This window comes from Triticum urartu, chromosome 1A, assembly GCF_056163025.1.
Source record: "Triticum urartu cultivar PI428250 chromosome 1A, HENAU_Tu73, whole genome shotgun sequence".
NCBI classification, from domain to species: domain Eukaryota; kingdom Viridiplantae; phylum Streptophyta; class Magnoliopsida; order Poales; family Poaceae; genus Triticum; species Triticum urartu.
The window spans coordinates 29,698,823-29,717,822 of record NC_141873.1 but is presented as its reverse complement, the minus strand read 5'-3'; the positions used below and the strand labels follow the sequence as shown (position 1 = coordinate 29,717,822).

The window sequence follows — 19,000 nt, the reverse complement described above, 5'->3', positions numbered from 1 at the left end:
CTCCAAACAAACCTTAACTGCTAGATCTACGATGCAAGCAGAATTTGTAGCATATTATGAGGCCACCGGGCAGGCTGTATGGTTAAAGAATATTATTTTTGGACTTAAAGTGGTTGACAACATATCTAAACCAATTTTATTATACTGCGATAATGAACCCGCAGTTTTCTATACGAGTAACAACAGGTCAAGTGATGCTGCCAGACACATTGACATAAAGTATCGTGTTGTGAAAGATAGAATCCAGGATCAAACAGTTGATGTTAAACACATAAGAACGAAGCATATGCTTGCGGATCCGCTAACAAAAGGCTTACCACCTAGTATTTTTCGTGAGCATGTTGCCGGCATGGGACTACTGGAAGCCTTATGATTCTGGAATAAGAGGACCATTAAAATGAACCACTCCCCAATTAGCAAAATGTTTTTCCATTTCGAAATAGGCGGGTGTGCTATAAGTGTTGAGGTTCCATGGCGTTTCGAGCTCTAGTAACACCTCATTTTGGTACATCATTCCTATGTAGAATGGGCGAATGAAGTTAAGCCTAACGATCAAGGGGGAGAATGTTGGTTTTGATATGACGGCTTAAACACACCCGTTAGATCTATTAGTCTAACACTTAGGAGTATCCCTAGGTGGACCGTTGCATGTACTACAGTGACGTACCCACACTTCTCCAACCTTCGGACACATGCGCCGCTGTAGCTCACCCCTACACCCTCCACGACTCATTGACCTGAGCTTCCTGCACCGCGAGACGTTCGCTGTGTATGTAGGCCATTCCGGTTTGATCTGGACCGATGGTCGGCCACCCTGTTTTTTCAGAAAATATCAAATACTCTCTCCGGTCCTTTTTAATGTGCATATAAAATTTGACTAAAGTCAAGCATCGTAAAGTTTGACCAACTTTATAGAAAAAAGTACCAACATTCACAATCTGAAATCAATATCAATAGATGTGTCATGACATAAAGTTTCATATTGTATAACTTTAGCATGGCAGATATTGATATTTTTTCATATAAATGCGGTCAAACTTTGTGAAGTTTGACTTCAGAAAATTCTAATATGCAAAGTAAAAAAAACCGGAGGGAGTATACTATAAAAAATCACCTAAAGTAGAAAACATCTCAAACATAATAATAATTATATGAGATCCCAAGACCATCGAAAGACCACTATTGTCGTCAGAATGAGCCGTCTACGTGCCGTTGTCGCTGCTTCCCTATCGAAGCTGGCTTGACCTTATTGATGACAGCCGAGAACTCTTCATGCACGTGTACCTAAGGACCAGGGTCCTAAAACTAAAGTCATCGTTGTTGAATCCTTACATGGATCTAAAGCAGTTGACAGCGAATCCTGGCTGCCTCTCCTAGCCACCATAACTGGCCAAGATCCGCCACCGCCAAGGCCCCACGCCGCGACCTCCGGCTCCCACCTCGGCGCTCGAAGAAGACCGTCGCCCCGCACCACCTCGTTACCGCGCTCCGCCTCTCCCCACACTCTCGCCATGTGCCGCCGCACCGAGATCTACCAGCCACCGTGCCACCCTCGAGTAAACTCGGGCATGGACAACCTGTCCCAACGACCCAGCCCAAAAAACCTGGGTTGGGCTGGGCCAGGCTTGACATTCGGGCCAGGCTCGGGCTTTGTTTTATACCCCGAAAGATAGTTCGGGCTGGACTTGGGCTTCTATTTTTCTGTATTTTGGGCCGGGTTTTCGGGCTTCGGGCCGAGCTTGCACATGTGCATACTAAAAAATAGCATTCGGCCTGGGTCTCGGGCTTCGGGCTTAATTTCAGGCCGGGTCCGGGCGTGGAAACAGGGAGTATTTCGAGCTTTGGGCCAGGCTCGGGCTTGGGAAATGAAGATCGGGCTTTTAAAAGCCCGGCCCGAAACCCAGCCTAGCCCGACGTTTGCCCGGGTTTACCCCTTGAGACATCTCTCCCATGCGTGAAGAAGGCCTGTCAGGGCAAGCAGATATCGCCCGCCACCTTTGTCGGCCGGGCGCCGCCACGTCACAGGCGGCGGCGGCGGCCAGGGATTTCATGGACAGGAGGCGCTCGGGGCTAGGGTTTCACCTTCGGGTAGGAGGGGGAATGGCTGATTTTTAACACAGACGGCTGCGTTTCTTGTGCTTAATTTGAGCATGCGTGCGTTTGAAAAGTAGCTAGCTCCTTGCACGGAGGTAGGTCTTTTCCTATTATTGTTTGGGGGAGTTGCATTGCGACTCACACAAAGGACTAAAAACCATTCAACTAAAAACAGAAGTACTACAACCCTTTTTGCATTTTTCTCTTGTCAGTTCAACCGTCACTTGACCCAAAGATAGTCGTACCGGTTAATCAAGCTTCTTCGCCATGCATGGGCATATGTAGTACCCGCATTGCACCTGCACCGAAAAATGGATCGGTGAACCAAAAAGGCAGATCGATCGACCGACCGATCGGTGGAATTGATGACTACTGACGTACGTACGTGACGACAATAACTTGGTTATTACTTGGTTGCCTTTGCTTTTTCTCATCATTATATGATGCATGGATCGATCGGCCGATGTAGCTAGCCCACGCCAAGCATACGGCCAAAAACTATCGAGTAAGCTTTTTTTTTTACCCAAAAAACTAAGAAGCGGCAACGTTTTTCTACCAGTTTGTTGCATGCATGTTGACACGTACGCTTTAATAATTTTTCTCATCCACGCATCACCTATAACCTCTCTAGCTACCTATCTACCCTGACCTGCCTACCTTAATTACCCATTGTTCATCGATTATCTCCTGCGTGCATCTACCCACTTGTTTTAGTATGGCACGTACGCGCGTACGTACTTTGACACGCTATAAATAAACATCTCAGCCAAGAAAGATGGATCGATCCAGGTGTCAATTTGCTTGCTAATTGACCAGTGACGCTCCATTCGTCGATCTCACCGGCTTCTTCTCGGGCCGACTGGCGATGGCCGGCAATGGAGCTACCACCCGGAGGCTGCTCACCCTGTTTCCGCTCCACGTGACCCTCATCTTCCTTCTCGGCGCCAACGGGGCGGACGCTGCGACTTCCTTCAGCTTCGCCAACGAGTGCTCGCACCCGGTGTGGGTGGGCGTGCTCAGCGGCGCCACCTCGCCGCAGCTGCCCCGCACCGGCTTCTACCTCGCCCCGGGCGCGACCTCCTCGCTCGCCGCCCCGTCCTCCGGCGCCTGGTCCGGCAACTTCTGGGCGCGCACCGGCTGCGCCGTCGACGAGGGCACCGGCCGCCTCGCCTGCGCCACCGCCGACTGCGGCAGCGGCGACGTCGCCTGCGACGGCCGCGGGCCCGCCCCGCCCGTCACGCTCGCGGAGATCACCCTCGCCGCCCCCGGCTCCGGCGGCCTCGACTTCTACGACGTCAGCCTCGTCGACGGCTTCAACCTGCCCGTCAGCATCGCGCCCTCCCACGGAGGCTGCCAGGCGGCGGCGTGCGCGGGCGACGTGAACGCCGTGTGCCCGTCGGACCTGAGCGTCGCGTCCGGCTCAAGCGGTGAGGTGGTGGCGTGCAAGAGCGCCTGCAACGCCTACGGCAGCGCGCGCTACTGCTGCAGCGGCGACTACGGCACGCCGGCGGCCTGCGGGCCCACCAGCTACTCGCAGGTGTTCAAGGCCGCCTGCCCGGCGGCCTACAGCTACGCCTACGACGATGCCAGCAGCACCTTCACCTGCTCCGGCGCCGCCACCTACCACATCACCTTCTGTCCTGCCACTTAACTCATCAACCTCACAATCCTTATAATTAATTAATTAATTAATTAATTAATTATAATCACGCAGTGGACATGTATGCAGTTTAATTTTTCAGTGAAAATAATATTTATAAAGAGTAAAAAAGGGATTACAAATCTTTATGCTTCCTTATTCTTTTTTTCTTTGAGGGGATTATGCTTCCTTATTCAATGTGTATTTTGGTAATCAGTACTGTAGCACAAAATGGATGAGAACAAAGCCATGCCTTTGCCGCCTCTTATTTTTCGGTTTAATTCTTCAGCAATGTACAGTGCCTCTCCTCTCTCTTATTTTTCATTTATTATTGGCCAGCGCTAGGTGTCAGCCTGATGTAGCCTATAATCTATATCTATATCCATACCTACTACTATGTACTAATATTAATTAGTACTAATTATCTATACCTATTAATAAAGGAAATAGATATTTTTATTCAGTCATGTTATTTTATAAAGAAAAACCTAATGTTTCTGAAATTAAATCCGCAGTACATATGAAATATTTTTTTTAAATACTCATATCTTCTAAACCGTAACTTTAAATTTAACATGTTACATATGGAATTTGATTAAAAAATACATATAATCTGAATATGATGTTATTTTACCTATTAACCATTTAAAAAAAATACTATTTAGGGTGCAATCTTAATCAACAGTGCATTATCTGTCTTTTTGCCATATCGGTATTGATCCGGATTGTGGATAAACATCTCAGCAAAATCAGGATTGGAGACGAAATTGAAGATCACCCGCCCGTTTCTTTATACGTATTAAGTCTACATGCAAGCCATGTTTAAATAGAAGACATGTCGAATCTTGAACTTGTGCTTTTGTAGGCAAATACCATCTTTGTTTGGACCGTAGCTACAAACACTCAGATTATATACCATTTTTTGTAAATTAAGAGCATGTGGTATTCTTTTCTCTCGTTGCACGGGCCCTTTTGCTAATTACTAATTATATAATGAACTATGCATTATCCGTCTTTTTTTCATACTGGTACTGATTCGGATTGGGAATGAACACCTCAACAAAATCAGGATTGGACACGAAATTAAAGATTAATTTACTAGAGACACCCAATAAAGAAGGACATGCATGCCAAGAAATAAAAGAAGGACCCAATAAAGATGGGAGGTCTATTATAAAAGAAATAAAAGATAAAATTCAGAGGAGATCCGATAAAGATGAAATGTTGCGCTATTCTCCTATATATAAGAAGAAGAATGAGAGGACATGCATGGAAAAAAGTAAAAAGGAGGCATGCATGAAAAAAAAAGACATGTTTGACAAGATATAAATAATGATGAAACAGGGACCAATACCAATGACATGTATGGCAAGAAATAGTGATGAAATATGGACGCAAGTACCTGCGTTCATAGGAGACCATACAAAAATGTTTTTTCCAGACAAATATATTTCTTTATGCTTAAAAAATCATGTATCTTTTTAACAACTCTTTATGTATTTAAGAAATATGCATGTGAAAAATAGTGTTCAAGAGTTATCCTAAGTTGGTGATGCTTAAATAGAAAACCGCCCTTGATGGACAAATGTCTCAGTAGTGTGCTAATGTGTCATCATCTGTTTTTGTCGTTTCTCTTTACCCGCCGATAACAATACCCCATTTCACACATGGCATGAATAAATGCATGATCACTTGCCCGTTTCTTTATATGGATTAAATCTATATGCAAGCCGTGTTGAAATAAAATAGCCGTAGAATCTTGAACTGCGTTTTTATAAGTTAAGACCATCTTTGTTTGGGCCGTAGCTACAAATTCTCATACCATAAAGCTTTTTTCTTTTTTGTAAATTAAGAGCGTCTGGTATTTTTTCCTCCCGTTGCAACATACAGGCCTTTTTGCTATTTATTTTTTAAAGAAAAGCCTGATGTATCTTGTAGGAAGGGGGGAAATCATATGCGACTGGGTCGTACAAAGCCGATCGTGACCTTGCCCCGCACGTGACACCAGGCCATACGAATCGTAAAGCAGCGGTCATCTCGTTCCCCAGTCCCCGTTCCTAAATCATAATTCCTATCCAGTTCAATCTCTTCACATCGCCGCCGGTGTGCTTTTCCCCACATGCCACGGCGATGCTCTTGGGCGCCTCCACTTGCCGTACCAGCGGCGCACTGTGCAGGCTGAATGCACCCCTTGGCTGCAGCCAAGCTTCTCGCCGACGGTGTGTTGCTAAGCTGGCTCATGGCCTAGGATCGTATTCCCTTTGTTCATTGAGATTCATGCGTTAGGCTGGGCTTTGTGTATTGTCTAGTTTTTTTCTTTCTGTTTTTCCATGTTTATTGTTTTTTCACTTTATTTAATACTTCCAAGTATTCTAAATAAATATATGTTAAAAATTACATAAAAATTTGAGAAAAAATGTTAATTAAGTTTTAAAAAATTGTTAAATGTTTATAGATAAATATTTCTATGTGAACAAAAAGTCTATACAAAAAGTACAAAGTTTATGAAAAAATGATCATATATCTAAAACTTTAATCAATAATTCTAATTTTTTGTACATGTATTTAAAAAATGTTAATCAATCATTTAGAAAAGGTTAAATGTGTAGAGAAAAATGTTGAACATGTATTAATTTTTTTATTTTGTATTCAAATGTTAATCAAGCATTTGAAAATGTTTAAAATGTATGGAAAAATGTTCATCATTTATTTGAAAAATGATAATCTTGTATTTGAATTTCTTTAATCAAGTATTTGAAAAATGTTTAAAATTTGTAGAGAAAAAATGTTTACCATGTATTAAAAATATTAAACTTATATTTGATTTTTAACATGTATTAGAATGTGTTAGATATATAGAAAAAATATACAATATGTATGGAAAATGTGGACATTAAGTGTTAATAAATATTAATCATGTATTTCAAAAATATTAATTGTGTATATAAATAAATGTTTTTGATGTATACGGAAAATGTTGAGTGTGCATAGCTACACGCGCCTCACATTGTATGCAACTGGTGAAGGGGTCGTCTATAATTGCACGCCTGAGAGAGAAAGGAAAAGACACATTGTAAAAGGAATAAGATGCAGCCATTCAATTATAACCATCTATTGTGGAAAATTAATTTGAAAAGGCAAAAGAAGAGAAAGCAAAAGGACAAAAACGACAACAAAAGGTCCCTTCCACCTACACCGGCCCATTCACAAAAACCTTTACCCAACAAGCACATGAAAGAAAAACCTAATGGGCCACTCCTTAGCAAGTGCGACAAACGAACCACACGCCCAGCCTGTCTATTAAATGCGAATTTTGCTAAAAGAAAGTGACACGCGAATCTCAAGGCAACATTCATCTAACGATCAGCATGTCCACTGACACTTTGCTAAATCCCAGTCGGCGCGCTGACACAACGAGAGAGAGAGAGAGAGAGAGAGAGAGAGAGAGAGAGAGAGAGAGAGAGTGAAAAAATGAGAACGGAAAAGGATAATATACTCCATGAGTCGACATCCCACACACGGACACAACATATACGTAAAATGAACACAACAACATATCAAAATATTAAGTTGTACATGTATGTCGGTAATATATATTCAAACAAAAAATGGTCCATATTTTACTGAAAAGGGGGGAAATTAACAGAAAATAAAAGGTGGAGATATACAATACAAAAATAAATATATTTTTTGAAAAAGAATATCCAAAAAAATGATAAAAAGAGAGACACACACAATATTGATGGCACAAAAGAAGAGAAGCCGGCTAACAATCTCCACCCTTCTTGTCTTTGAAACAAATAAAAAACATAAAACACGAAAATAGGCTGCTTTCACCCTTTCTCCCCAGAACCATTCTGCGTGTGATCCAACCAAAAAAAACAAAACACAAAGAAAGGTCCCGTCACACCCCACATGACAATACACAAGCCCGGCCTACTGCACGAATCTTGATGCACCTTCATCTAACGGCCAGGTACTTGACTGAGAATTTGTGATATATATGTAGCAAGGTCTCTGTCTGTGCTTCGACGAGTAGATCACATGCATCATGCTACATGATTTTGATAATCTATATGTAACTAGTAAATGGCATGTGCCATCACGTGTAGAGATAGTTATTAACACACATACATATGGGTAATTTTAAGTAGTATCATGATTTGAACTATCATAGATGGAGTCACGCAATTCATAGCTAATTAATCATTAATTATAAAATTACACACAATTTATATTTGTTAATACCGAATTTGCACAATATAGAATATCATGAGAAAAAGGATAACAGGTTCATCCTCAAACATTTGTCTTAATAAAGTTTAAGACGTATTAGATTGAGCAATGCAAACCGGAAATAGTAATATTTGCAAGATATTCATAGTTAAAAATAAAATAATAATTTAAATATTAATTATGTCTGTTTTGCAGATCAGATCTTTTTCGCATAATTTATTGATAAAAACTAAGAAAACAAGGGTAATAATTTGTTAAATAAATTTATAAGATAAAGTAAAAGCTATTTAGTTGTAAAATATTACATTTTCATTTTGTTTGCCATTCTTTAATCTGTTTCAACTTGTGCGCCTATACCCAGGCTACACCATCACATGCTTGCTCTCTCCCCCCCCTCTCTCTCTCTCACTCTCTCTCTCTCTCTCCCATCATGATGCATACTACCTCTGTCCTAGTTTATTAGTCCTCTTTGTATTTAGGGTTATACTTGATCATGAGTTTAACTAACAAAATATAAGTTATATGTAGCAAAAACGATATCATTAGAAATTATGTTCAAATACGAATCTAACAGTACAATTTTTCATGACATACATTAACATATTGTTAGTTAAATATATGATCAAAATTTGGCATAAAATACGAAGGAAGCCAATAAACCAGTACAGAAATAGTACTTGCTACTCCCTCCGTTCCAAATTACTCGTCATGGTTTTAGTTCAAATTTGTTATGTGATGAATAACTACTTGACAAGCAAATTCCCATGGTTGAATGATTCATTATAGATGTATATTGCTTTCTATTTTTTAATCTAATCATTGACCAATTTAGATGAGTGGTATGTATGAGATGGATGCCAAATTGTGAAGTATTCGTTGTGAGTGTGACAGTAAGAAGAAAAGCTTAGGCGGATTTCCCCCCACTAAGGGTAAAATGATTGTATAACTCCTCGACAATGGTTATGTCTTCAATTTTATGTCATCTTGTTGTATGCAATTCCCTAATCATAGTTAGGGTCCGAGAAACATCATAGTCGAGACACCTGAATTCGCTTATCTGCGAGCACCAAGACCAGTGGTGGACCCAGAAAAATCGAATGAGGGGGCAAGTCTTGTTAGGGAGGGCCAGTTCATCGAAACACATCATTTTAGCAACAAAAACATCATACTTTACACTAATACTAGGCTTAAATCAGTAGTGTTAGGGCTTTGGGGGGGGGGGGGGGAGGGGCTACTGGTCCCTCTCCGCCACTGACCAAGACACCTAAAGTTTGCCAACTATTCTTTTCAACATGCACCAGCGGGAGAATAACTAGTATTTATTTTCCTATGTAGTCGCGGGAACCTATAGAGGGGCGAGAATAAGGATTCTAGGCATCACATCTTTTGCGCAACCATATGTTCCATTGTTGCATCCAGATTTTAAACAAATTGCACTACCCCTGTGCCAAACGATACCGGGCTTATATAGCTCCTCGATTTTCTTGTCAGGGGTTCATTGATAGAGGCGATCAGGAGGTGACTTTCATCCCCTCGAGCCACCGGCACCACCACGGTTTCCCCTGGCCTCTGCTGGTCGCTGCAGCGATGGGAGGTTCGGGGAACCCCTAATCTAAGTGTCCCGATTTGTGTCTCATAGGGTCTTCGTCGCTGTGAAGTTGGAGTAGTGCAGGAACAGAGCCAGGAAGTTTTTATGAGGAAGGCCAACGATACATTTATGATCACTGGAGTTGGCCATACATAAAAGTTTAGGCATTAACTCTGTATATCCACATATGATATATGGGTAATTTAAGAAACAAATAGCATGGGGGGTCATGGCCCCAGCTTGCCCCCTACTGACTCTCCCTCTAGGGTAGTGGCGTCGTTGGGAGTAATTCTTTCTCGGCTTTCTCCATGTTGATGTCCATCCTCAGAGTGGCGTCGATGAGTTGGAGGATATTAACGTTTGTCGGGCACTTGGTCTGGTGTGAATAGTGTTTGTGCACATCGGCAGCACCCTACGGAGGGGGTGACGTTGCAATGTGTTTTTTTGTTCTCTAGTTCCATCTCTAGTGGATGAAGCTCAGCCATATAAGGCTTCGTCATGTAACTTGTGAGATTTATGTCCCCATCCTTCATTCGGTTAGAGTTAGGATTTTATCTTCTTGCTACTTTGGGGCGGGACAATGATCTAACTTCCTGGCCGCTGCCCTATGAGCTCATGTGTTTCAATAAGGTTGCTCCGGTGAGACAGGGAGTCGGATGTCAACTATTGTTCTTGCCAGTGAGACAGGAGCTTTACTCACGGCTTGCGGCTGATCAATGAAGAAGAAGAAGAAAGGAAGACCGTACGATTTTTGCAAGGACTTGTCTGTATTCTTAAACTGTATTGGGCTTGCATGCAACTATTGTTGGAGTATGTCAACAAATCTTAGTGTTTTCTCAAATGGAACAGGTTTTGTGTAGAGTATATTAGCATTTTTTTGATTAATTTAATTCATCAATAAATTATGAGCATGACGTAAACAATACTAACATACTGATACTTGATCATAATATCTACTACACAGATAATAAAAACATCTATGCAAATCGCTAGTACAACACACGCGAAAATAAAATAGGAGCCGGATAAATGTGTTATACCTTAGGGCCTATTCTGAACATTTCTCGACAGAAGCCGTGCCGAACGTTTGAGCTCCTAGAAGCTGTATTCGAGAAGCTGAGCCCTTCTCGTGTGTAAAAACTCGAAGCCCGTAAAGCCCAGCTCCAGAAAAACGAGAAAGAGAAGTTCGCCCTATTTACAACAAAAATGCCACCGCTAAAGAAAACGGTTCACCAGCCCGACTCGATACGGTCATAGCAACGCGCTCGAGCAGTTCCCCTCTCCCTCGAATAGCTGCGTTGCCAAGCAATCCCCTCTGCGACCTACCTTGCATCCGCCGTTGCCCCCGCCGCCACGGTCGGATCCTGTCAGCTGCTGGCCGGAGCTCCCGTCCACCGCCATATCCGGCGTATACAAGGCCATCCCCGCAGGTTCCCTTCCAGAAGACCACCCCGAAGGTGCATCCCTGCCGCTACCTGTCAGGCCCGAGCTGGGCTGATTCCAACCGGCCCAAGCTCTAGCCGAACAGGCAAGCAGCCTCCCAGCAGGCCAAATCACTGGGAGAAGCTACGAGGTGCAGAACGCTCGGCAAATCGCTATGTGGAGTAGAAGCTAGCTTCAGGAAGCTGATTTTGAGGAGTTTTGGAAGTTTGGAGAGGATCAGAACAAACCCTTACAGTAGGCCAATTGGCAATAGCGGCGGCGCGCGGCAGCCTCCTCGGTCGCCTTCTTATCAGCAGCAGCCTTCTCGGCAGTGAGTCTCTCGGCTTCGGTGGACATGGTAATGACAGAAGTGACGTGAACGTAGATGACGTAATGGATGCAGACGAATTCATGTAGGAGACAGTCCCCAAAAATCTAATCACGCCTCTCCTGTCTCGGATTCATAGAGCGCCTGTTAATCGCACAGGTATGAGCTCTTCTCGGCTCATTCCCGCGTCCACATCGTTGCGGGAACCATTTCTCTTCTCAAACTTCAATAGCATGTGGAAAAAAATCCCTTGTAAAAAGGTCTAATTCCTCCCTCTATTAGCAGAGTGAGACTAAACTGCCCATTATATCCCTTGACACGTACAAAGGCGCTTAGAGATTTTCCTTCCCACCCTATGTTTCAACATTTTGCCTGCCGCTAGAAATGGTTTACGCACCATAAACCCCAGAATTAAGAAGCTCTGTTTTTTTTTAGCAAAGTGGAGTGAACACCGAACTTCGGACTGAAGCAACCGTGAGCTGATTCGATAGCGCAGGGTAGTGTGGTAAATGGGCACGAGCGCACGCACATGTAAATGGGCACGACCGTCAGCCCGCCACGTACGGCCGGGAGCTGAGTACGTACGAGAAGCGCTGGAACCATCCACCCGGCGTCTCCCGCCAACGGCTACCGGAAGCAGCTTGGTGTAAAGCCCCATGCGCGTCTCCGGCCACGCGTCCAACACCTGTAAGCCGCGGATCACACCTGTCCCGCTTCTCGCTCCCTATATATTTTATCCCACTACACTCCAGATCAAATCACCCACAGCTAAGCTTCCATCCTTCCATCCAGCGACGTAGTGTACGTGCAAACAAGTTGGACGAAACCATCCAGCAATGGCGGGCGTGAGCCGGAGCATGGTGGCGCCGCTGCTGGTGCTGAACCTGGTGATGTACATCGTCGTCATCGGGCTCGCCAGCTGGAACCTCAACCACTTCATCAACGGCACCACCAACTACGCCGGCGTGGCCGGCAACGGCGCCACCTTCTACTTCCTCCTCTTCGCCATCCTCGCCGGCGTCGTGGGCGCCGCCTCCAAGCTCGCCGGCGTGCACCACGTCCGCACCTGGCGCGGGGACAGCCTCGCCACCAGCGCCTCCTCGGCCCTCGTCGCCTGGGCCATCACGGCGCTCGCCTTCGGCCTCGCGTGCAAGGAGATCCACGTCGGCGGGCACCGCGGCTGGCGCCTCCGGGTGCTCGAGGCCTTCATCATCATACTCGCCTTCACCCAGCTACTCTACGTCATGGCGCTCCACGCCGGGCTCTTCGGCGGCCAGTTCGGTGGCGCAGGTGCGTACGGCGCGGAGCACCAGTACGGCGACCACCACCACAAGGGCATGGGCACCGCCGCCCCCGCAACCGCCAGGGTCTGACCGTCTTGAGCTTTAATTACTTATTTACTTTGCTTAATTTCGTGATGGGCGCAGATGAACAAGATGTGTGTGTGTGTGTGTGTGTGTGTGTGTGTGTGTGTGTGTGTGTGTGTGTGTGTGCGCGCGCGCGCGCGCGAGAGATGTACGTAGCTAGCGTGTATGCATCCATGGTGTTTGTGCATGTACTGCAGTTGTTTTTTCAAGGACTGTAGGTACACGTACTAGTTATGGTCCTGTTCAATTTCCATCTACGTAGTTTAATTTCCATCTACGTAATATCTACTCCCTGTGCATGTGCTGCCGTTGTCTTTGGAAAGACTGTACGTACATGTACTTCTGGTCCTGTTTAATTTCCAGCTAGTATCTACTCCCTCCGTTTCAAATCATTTCAGTACAGATGTAGTTCATATTGAAATATCCAAAACATCTTATAATTTTTGAGTTTAAGAGAATGTACTAATTCCAAAATTTTCAAATGTAACAAATATTTTTTGAAAATTCACGAACATTTTCTAAAATTGTGATATTTTTGAATTCACGAACATTTGAATCTGTGAGCATTTTTTAAATTTTGTATACATTTTCCAAATTTATGATATGTTTCGAATCCTCCTAGAGTTTTTGAATTCATGGACACTTTATTAATTAGTGAACATTTTTAAAGTTTGGGAACATTTATTCATATGTTGTACTTTTTTCGAATTTGTAACATCTTTGAAATTTTGTGAACATTTTTCAAATTCCCAATTGCTTCCAAATAAACCAGTTGAAATAAAATAGTGAAAAAAAAATTGGAATTGCTTTTTTGCCGTGTGCTGGTTGGCTGGTTCGCCATGCTCCAGGCTAAGGCCGCTGGGGGATCCTCGTGAACGACGCTATGATTGTGCTACCAGCAGGCGATATATAGCGCAAAGTGCAGTACATCTCGATTTTTATTAGTGCGAGTTGTAGAGAGCAACTAATGAAAAACCGTTCGTTCAGGAGGCTCTCCAAAGGTCACTTGAGGTGTGCCGAAGCACGTCACACGACACGCTCACAGCCGTTGTCACGTGTCGCGTTTTGGGCGTTTTCTTTAATTTTTAATTTTTTGTTTTTTCACATGCATCTTTAGCTTTTAAATGTTTTTTTAGATTTTTTGACTTTTTTGTTTTTCATCGGTTTTTCTTAGTTTTTGGACAAACAAATTGAAAAAATAACTCTGCGAAAGAATGAGTTTTTTTTTCTGCTGTGAGAAGCATGGGTTTGCTTCCGCAAGAGCCACTATCGTGCCTCTCGAAAACAGAAAAAAATGCTTTCTGTTTTTCCTTCCACGAGCTCGTAAACTAAAAAAAAGATATATTTTTTTCCTTCCGTGAGATGCTTCTTCCGTGCAACGAGTGCTTCTTCATTAGTGATTTCGTGAGTTGTATCTCTACATATGATTTGCGCTCCGCCTTAGTGGGCTGGCTCAATAAAGCGGCTTTGGGAAAATTCTACAAATCGTTACCGACCAGTTTTAGAACATTTTTTGTGATTTTTTTCTTTTCCTTTTTTATCTTTTTCTCATTTACATGTATACTTTTTTAATACATGTACATTTTTCACATATATGAAGAACATACTTTTTGTGCACATTCAGCATTTTTCAAATACATGATGTCTTTTTTCAGAAACATGTTAGAATGTATTTTTAATGATATGCATATGATTTCAAATACCCGTTGAATATTTTATGGAAAGGAGAACATATTTTTTGAAATTAGGCGATCATTTTTTTGAGTGTGTAAGCATTTTTCAAATGTCATGAACACATTTTTGAAACTTGTGAACATTTTACTAAATGTCACGTTTCGAAAATTGTAAAAAAAACCTTTTACAAATTATGTTAACATTTTTTAATTATTTAATTATTTAGTGGAAACAATATTTGTAAAATTTACAAAAACATAAATTTACGTTGTATAAACATTTTTGAAAAATGGCTGAATACCTTTGAAATGTGACAAACAATTTTTTCATGTACAATCATAAAAAAATGCATGAACAAACTTTTTACACTGACTCAATATATTCAAAATTTGTTGTGAAGTTTTTATTAAATTGAAAGTTAATAAAATTTGAAATTTATGTATTTAGACGATTTTAAAATATATGCAAAAGTAGAAAAAAGTAATAAATAAAGAAAAGAGTGAACGAGAAGCAAGCAAGAAAGAACAAACGAACAAGCAAAGAACGAAGCTACTGGGCTGGTCCAATAGTAGTGACACCTCCTTCGGGTCGCTGTGGGTGAGACAAAGCGATGCCAGGATACATCAGTAAGTAGTGAGTAGTGCAAGTATAATGCCCAGACTATTTCTGGCCTACTGCAAGACCTATCGTAGCCTCGCCTCTGGTGCTGGGAGTGCATCGTCTTAGCCCGTCAACCCGTTTAGCGGTTTTGGGAAGGTTCTATAGACGAGTTTGGACCAATGTTTGAATCTTTCATGCTGTTTTTTTTCTGCGTTTCTTTTACCAGTTTTCTTTGTTTTTTCTTTTTCTTTACCTCTTCTTTTTAAAAATATACATCGCCTTTTTTAGTACATGTTATATATATTTCTTACACACATGTAATGTTTTTATACACCTTGCACGTTTTTCATATACACGATGAATTATTTTTTGAATACATGTTGGACATTGTTTTAAAAAAAGTGTAAATTTTTTTATTACAGGAACGCCACAAACATCTTTTATATATTTATAAAACAGTTTTTAAATTTACTCAAACATTTCTTTACATTGTATAATTTTAATAAATGCCACAAACATTTTTTGGAACATTGAACATGTTTTAAATGGCACAAACATTTTCTTTTTTATTATACAAACATTTTTTTCAAGACTGCATGAATATTTTTTAAACGTGTAACGACCACTTTTAAAATTTAACTTTTTTGAGAAGATACATATTTATAATATTTTAAAATATAAAAAAGGTAGAACACATGGCTCATACGTACGTGCATGTTTTTTTTCCGAGAGGATCATATGTGCAGGTTCTCCTATGTAAGCGCCGCTGGTCTCACGCTGTTACAAACGAACGAACCTTTTTTTTTTGAATTAACCACAAATATATTCAATAAACAAACGTATTACAAAGAGTACACATATGATCATCATAAGAAACATACATAGATGTCTTGCAATATTGCACCAAAGACTTCGCAAAAAATAAAACTAGAAGTTCACTTCGACTGAATCTGGTGCCACAACAAAACATCACTCACCATCGTCCTCCTCCGCCACAGAAGCAACATTGAAGAAAGATGGGAGCTGCCATCATACCAAGATTTAGAGGAACACCTTCGCATACAAGGATGATTTTCGAGCCGATGAACCGGACCACCACCAATGCTTTGTGGCACATCGGCCGGGATTCTTCCCCGTGTTCGCTAGATCTTAGTGCCATCAACTTCATTCGACGCGGTGTCATCCCCATCGTTCCCTGGCTCTGCCCATTAGAACATCACCAAGATGGAGGAAGAACAGAAACAAATTATTTCGACACGGTGTCATCCCCATCGTTGATGCAGCATCCCTAGAAATGAATTACGCGTATCCTATACCTCTAGGGCTCTACCGGAGAGAATCTGGAAGGGTCCCCGCCCGCTCCCGCCGCTGGAGCGGCAGACGGAGACGGACGAGGATCCAGCGTCGCCGGTGTTGAGGAAGCGGCAGGAAAGTCGCCTCCTGATCGTCTGTCTCGAGCGGTCCCAGAAGCGAACGAAGCGGTTCAGCCTTTTGCTTTCGTGTTAAAACGAACGAACTAGGGTGGTGCGGCCCACTACTGGCTCCGTGTTGACGAGCTGAATTACAGTGTCGCATAAAGCGATCGTATATTGTCGCGCGCCCCTTAATAATTTTTTCATGGAAATCATATGATTACGTGTAGGGCTGGAAACCAATTGGGCCGTTCTTACCCTCAAAAAAAAAAAAAAGGGCCGTTCTCAGAAGCCAATCCGTCGCTCCCTCACACGGAGGACACCGCAGCCGGTAAATTCCCCACCCCAAACCCTAGACCTAGAGACAGCTCCGGGGAGCCGAGGCGAGGGCATCGAGGCGCTGATCGACAAGACGGGGTGGAGGATGCCACAAGGAGGAGGAGGCAGGCATGGCTGCACGAAGGAGGACAGCCCGCCGGCTACCCGGCGCCGCTACGACGGCGCTCCGCCCCATCGTACGCTGCCGTTCCCCGACATTGCTCCCGTGGCTTCCGAGGTTTGCTACCCCGCCTCATCCTTCTTCCAGTCTTCCATCCAGAACTGGAAACCTAAAACTAAATCGTCTCTGCCATTTGCACGAGAAGAAGCAGAAACAGCAGCCAGTGGAGAGCATGAGCATCCCTGAAGGCCCCCTCGTCGAGATCCTCTCGCGGGTGCCCTACAAGTCACTCTGCCGCTTCAAGTGCGTGTCCAAGCCGTGGTTCGCCCTCTGCTTCGACCGAGAAATCCTCAAGAAGTCGCCGCAGAGCCTAGCCGGATTCTTTCTCAACTTCGGAGGTAACATCTGTGTCCGTAATTTATCTGGGCGAGGCCCGCCTCTGGTCGACCTCAATCTCCAGTTCCTGCGCGAGAACTACAAACGCGTGTGGCTTGAACAATGCTGCGGCGGCCTTCTCCTTTGCGACTGCGCGAAATCCCGTTCCCTCGGAGGCGGAGGCGGAGGCGGACATGACTATGCTGTGTGCAATCCTGCAACTAAGGAGTGGACTGTGCTGCCTCATATACAATTTTTGGTTCAAGGCATCGTCAATGTCGGACCACTCATTTACTTGGGCTTCGATGCGGCCGTTCCCTCCCGCTTTGTGGCGTTTGCCCTGTCTGCACCCGAGGCACCAAACCACGGACAAGTGTCTATCTACTCATCAGAAACTGGGCGGTGGACTTCTGTTCAGAGTAAGTGGGCCTCTGGAACCACTGTGAATAGACATGCAGGGTATGTGTTTCTGAATGGCGCTATGCATTTGACTACCTTTAGTAACTCAATAGTCACGGTCGACGCGGAGGGGAAAGTTTGGAGGGAGATTGAAATGCCAGATGACTTGCCAACCCTGTTTACACATTATTCCATTGGCCAGTCTCAGGGGCTCTTGTATGCTTGGAGGATTGAGAATGTTGATGATTACCAACTCTATATTTGGGTTCTAGAGGATTACATTAATGGAAAGTGGGCACTAAAGCATACAATGAGCGTTTTAAAATTGTTCACAAGGCATCACAAAGGATACTCCTATTCCTATACCATGTTTGCAGTCCATCCAGATTGTAATGTGATTTTCGTTACCAACAAACAGAAGTTAATAATGTCGTACAATATGGATAATCAGAAAGTGCGTGTCTTCTCCACTTCTACACAATCCAGGTTTGGTCTACCTTACATTCCCTGTTTTGCAGAATGGCCGTCAGCTGGTCAGTGAGAGTCAGTGCAGAATGACACGACACGGTATGAAAAAATATAAGTTGCTATGGACTTAATGTGCCAGTAGCTTGGATATGTCCGAAGTCCTATGTCTTTATCTGTTGGTGTTTGGGTGCATGACTTTTGTGGCTTCAAACAATGTTGGTTAGAGAAGACTTTGTAAGGGTAAATTGGTAAAGCTTAGTTGCCTGAATGAACCTAGTCATTCAATCTATTTGCCATCATGTATTACTGGTTATTGTCGCAACTTGCTAGCTCTTGCTATGGGTAGTTTAAGACACTGAGAGTGCATTATTTATATGTGAAATGGTTTGCATTTTCACCTCTCTTCCATTTATTTTGTGCAAGTAAATATCTTCTACAATATGTACATACTATTATCCATCAATGCAAAATATTCATTTCTCCCTGTTTTTATGCATTTGTAAGACAGTTCTTTCAAAACCTAGGAAACATATATAGTTCTTTCATCTTGTTTTGTGGTCAAGGGAAGAGGACTTTCTGAGGGAAACAGAAAAAACATGATTAACATATAGATATGTCTAGTAATATTGGGATGATACCATGCATACAATAAGTTCACCATTCACCACTATCACTTACACTCCCCCGATTTATTTTTAGTTCTTGATTACATAGAGCTGTCACTGCGAGGACTATTCTCCTAGTTGAATTCTATCTAGATTGTTAAATTGATAGGTCGCCATCCAACTAAATCTATTTTTCAGCATCTTATGATTTTGTTGACCATAATGTTACCTCACAGTACTTTTTTGTCCCGTACTGTCTACCCAGCATTCTGCTAGACTGTATTGAGTTCCTTGAATTTGTTTCTAATTGTCATTTTCATTTTTACTTTTGCGCGCTCTTTACGACAAGCTGGG

General features: G+C 43.0%; 3 protein-coding genes across 3 annotated transcripts; all 3 read left to right on the top strand.

Annotated features, from left to right (window-relative positions):
• The first annotated feature begins 2,828 nt into the window (after window positions 1-2,828).
• LOC125544002 (thaumatin-like protein 1b) lies at window positions 2,829-4,138 on the top strand. The gene has a single exon (XM_048707530.2). The coding sequence runs from the start codon at window positions 2,960-2,962 to the stop codon at window positions 3,743-3,745; it is 786 nt and encodes a 261-aa protein (XP_048563487.1). The 5' UTR covers window positions 2,829-2,959; the 3' UTR covers window positions 3,746-4,138.
• A 7,905-nt stretch (window positions 4,139-12,043) lies between these two features.
• Window positions 12,044-12,951, top strand: LOC125544012 (membrane protein PM19L-like). Its single transcript, XM_048707535.2, has one exon. The coding sequence runs from the start codon at window positions 12,144-12,146 to the stop codon at window positions 12,678-12,680; it is 537 nt and encodes a 178-aa protein (XP_048563492.1). The 5' UTR covers window positions 12,044-12,143; the 3' UTR covers window positions 12,681-12,951.
• Window positions 12,952-16,784: 3,833 nt separating this feature from the next.
• LOC147988719 (F-box protein At5g49610-like) lies at window positions 16,785-18,114 on the top strand. The gene is made up of 2 exons (XM_087535673.1): window positions 16,785-16,916; window positions 17,002-18,114. Exons 1-2 carry the CDS (start codon window positions 16,785-16,787, stop codon window positions 18,112-18,114), a joined length of 1,245 nt encoding a protein of 414 aa, XP_087391799.1.
• Window positions 18,115-19,000: the final 886 nt, after the last annotated feature.

Bases quoted from the DNA above. Each gene is read 5' to 3' on its own strand.
- LOC125544002 (XM_048707530.2), top strand. From the start codon at position 2,960: ATGGCCGGCAATGGAGCTACCACCCGGAGGCTGCTCACCCTGTTTCCG.
- LOC125544012 (XM_048707535.2), top strand. From the start codon at position 12,144: ATGGCGGGCGTGAGCCGGAGCATGGTGGCGCCGCTGCTGGTGCTGAAC.
- LOC147988719 (XM_087535673.1), top strand. From the start codon at position 16,785: ATGCCACAAGGAGGAGGAGGCAGGCATGGCTGCACGAAGGAGGACAGC. The intron at 16,917-17,001 runs GTTTGCTACCCC...CATTTGCACGAG, and splicing joins TTGCTCCCGTGGCTTCCGAG to AAGAAGCAGAAACAGCAGCC.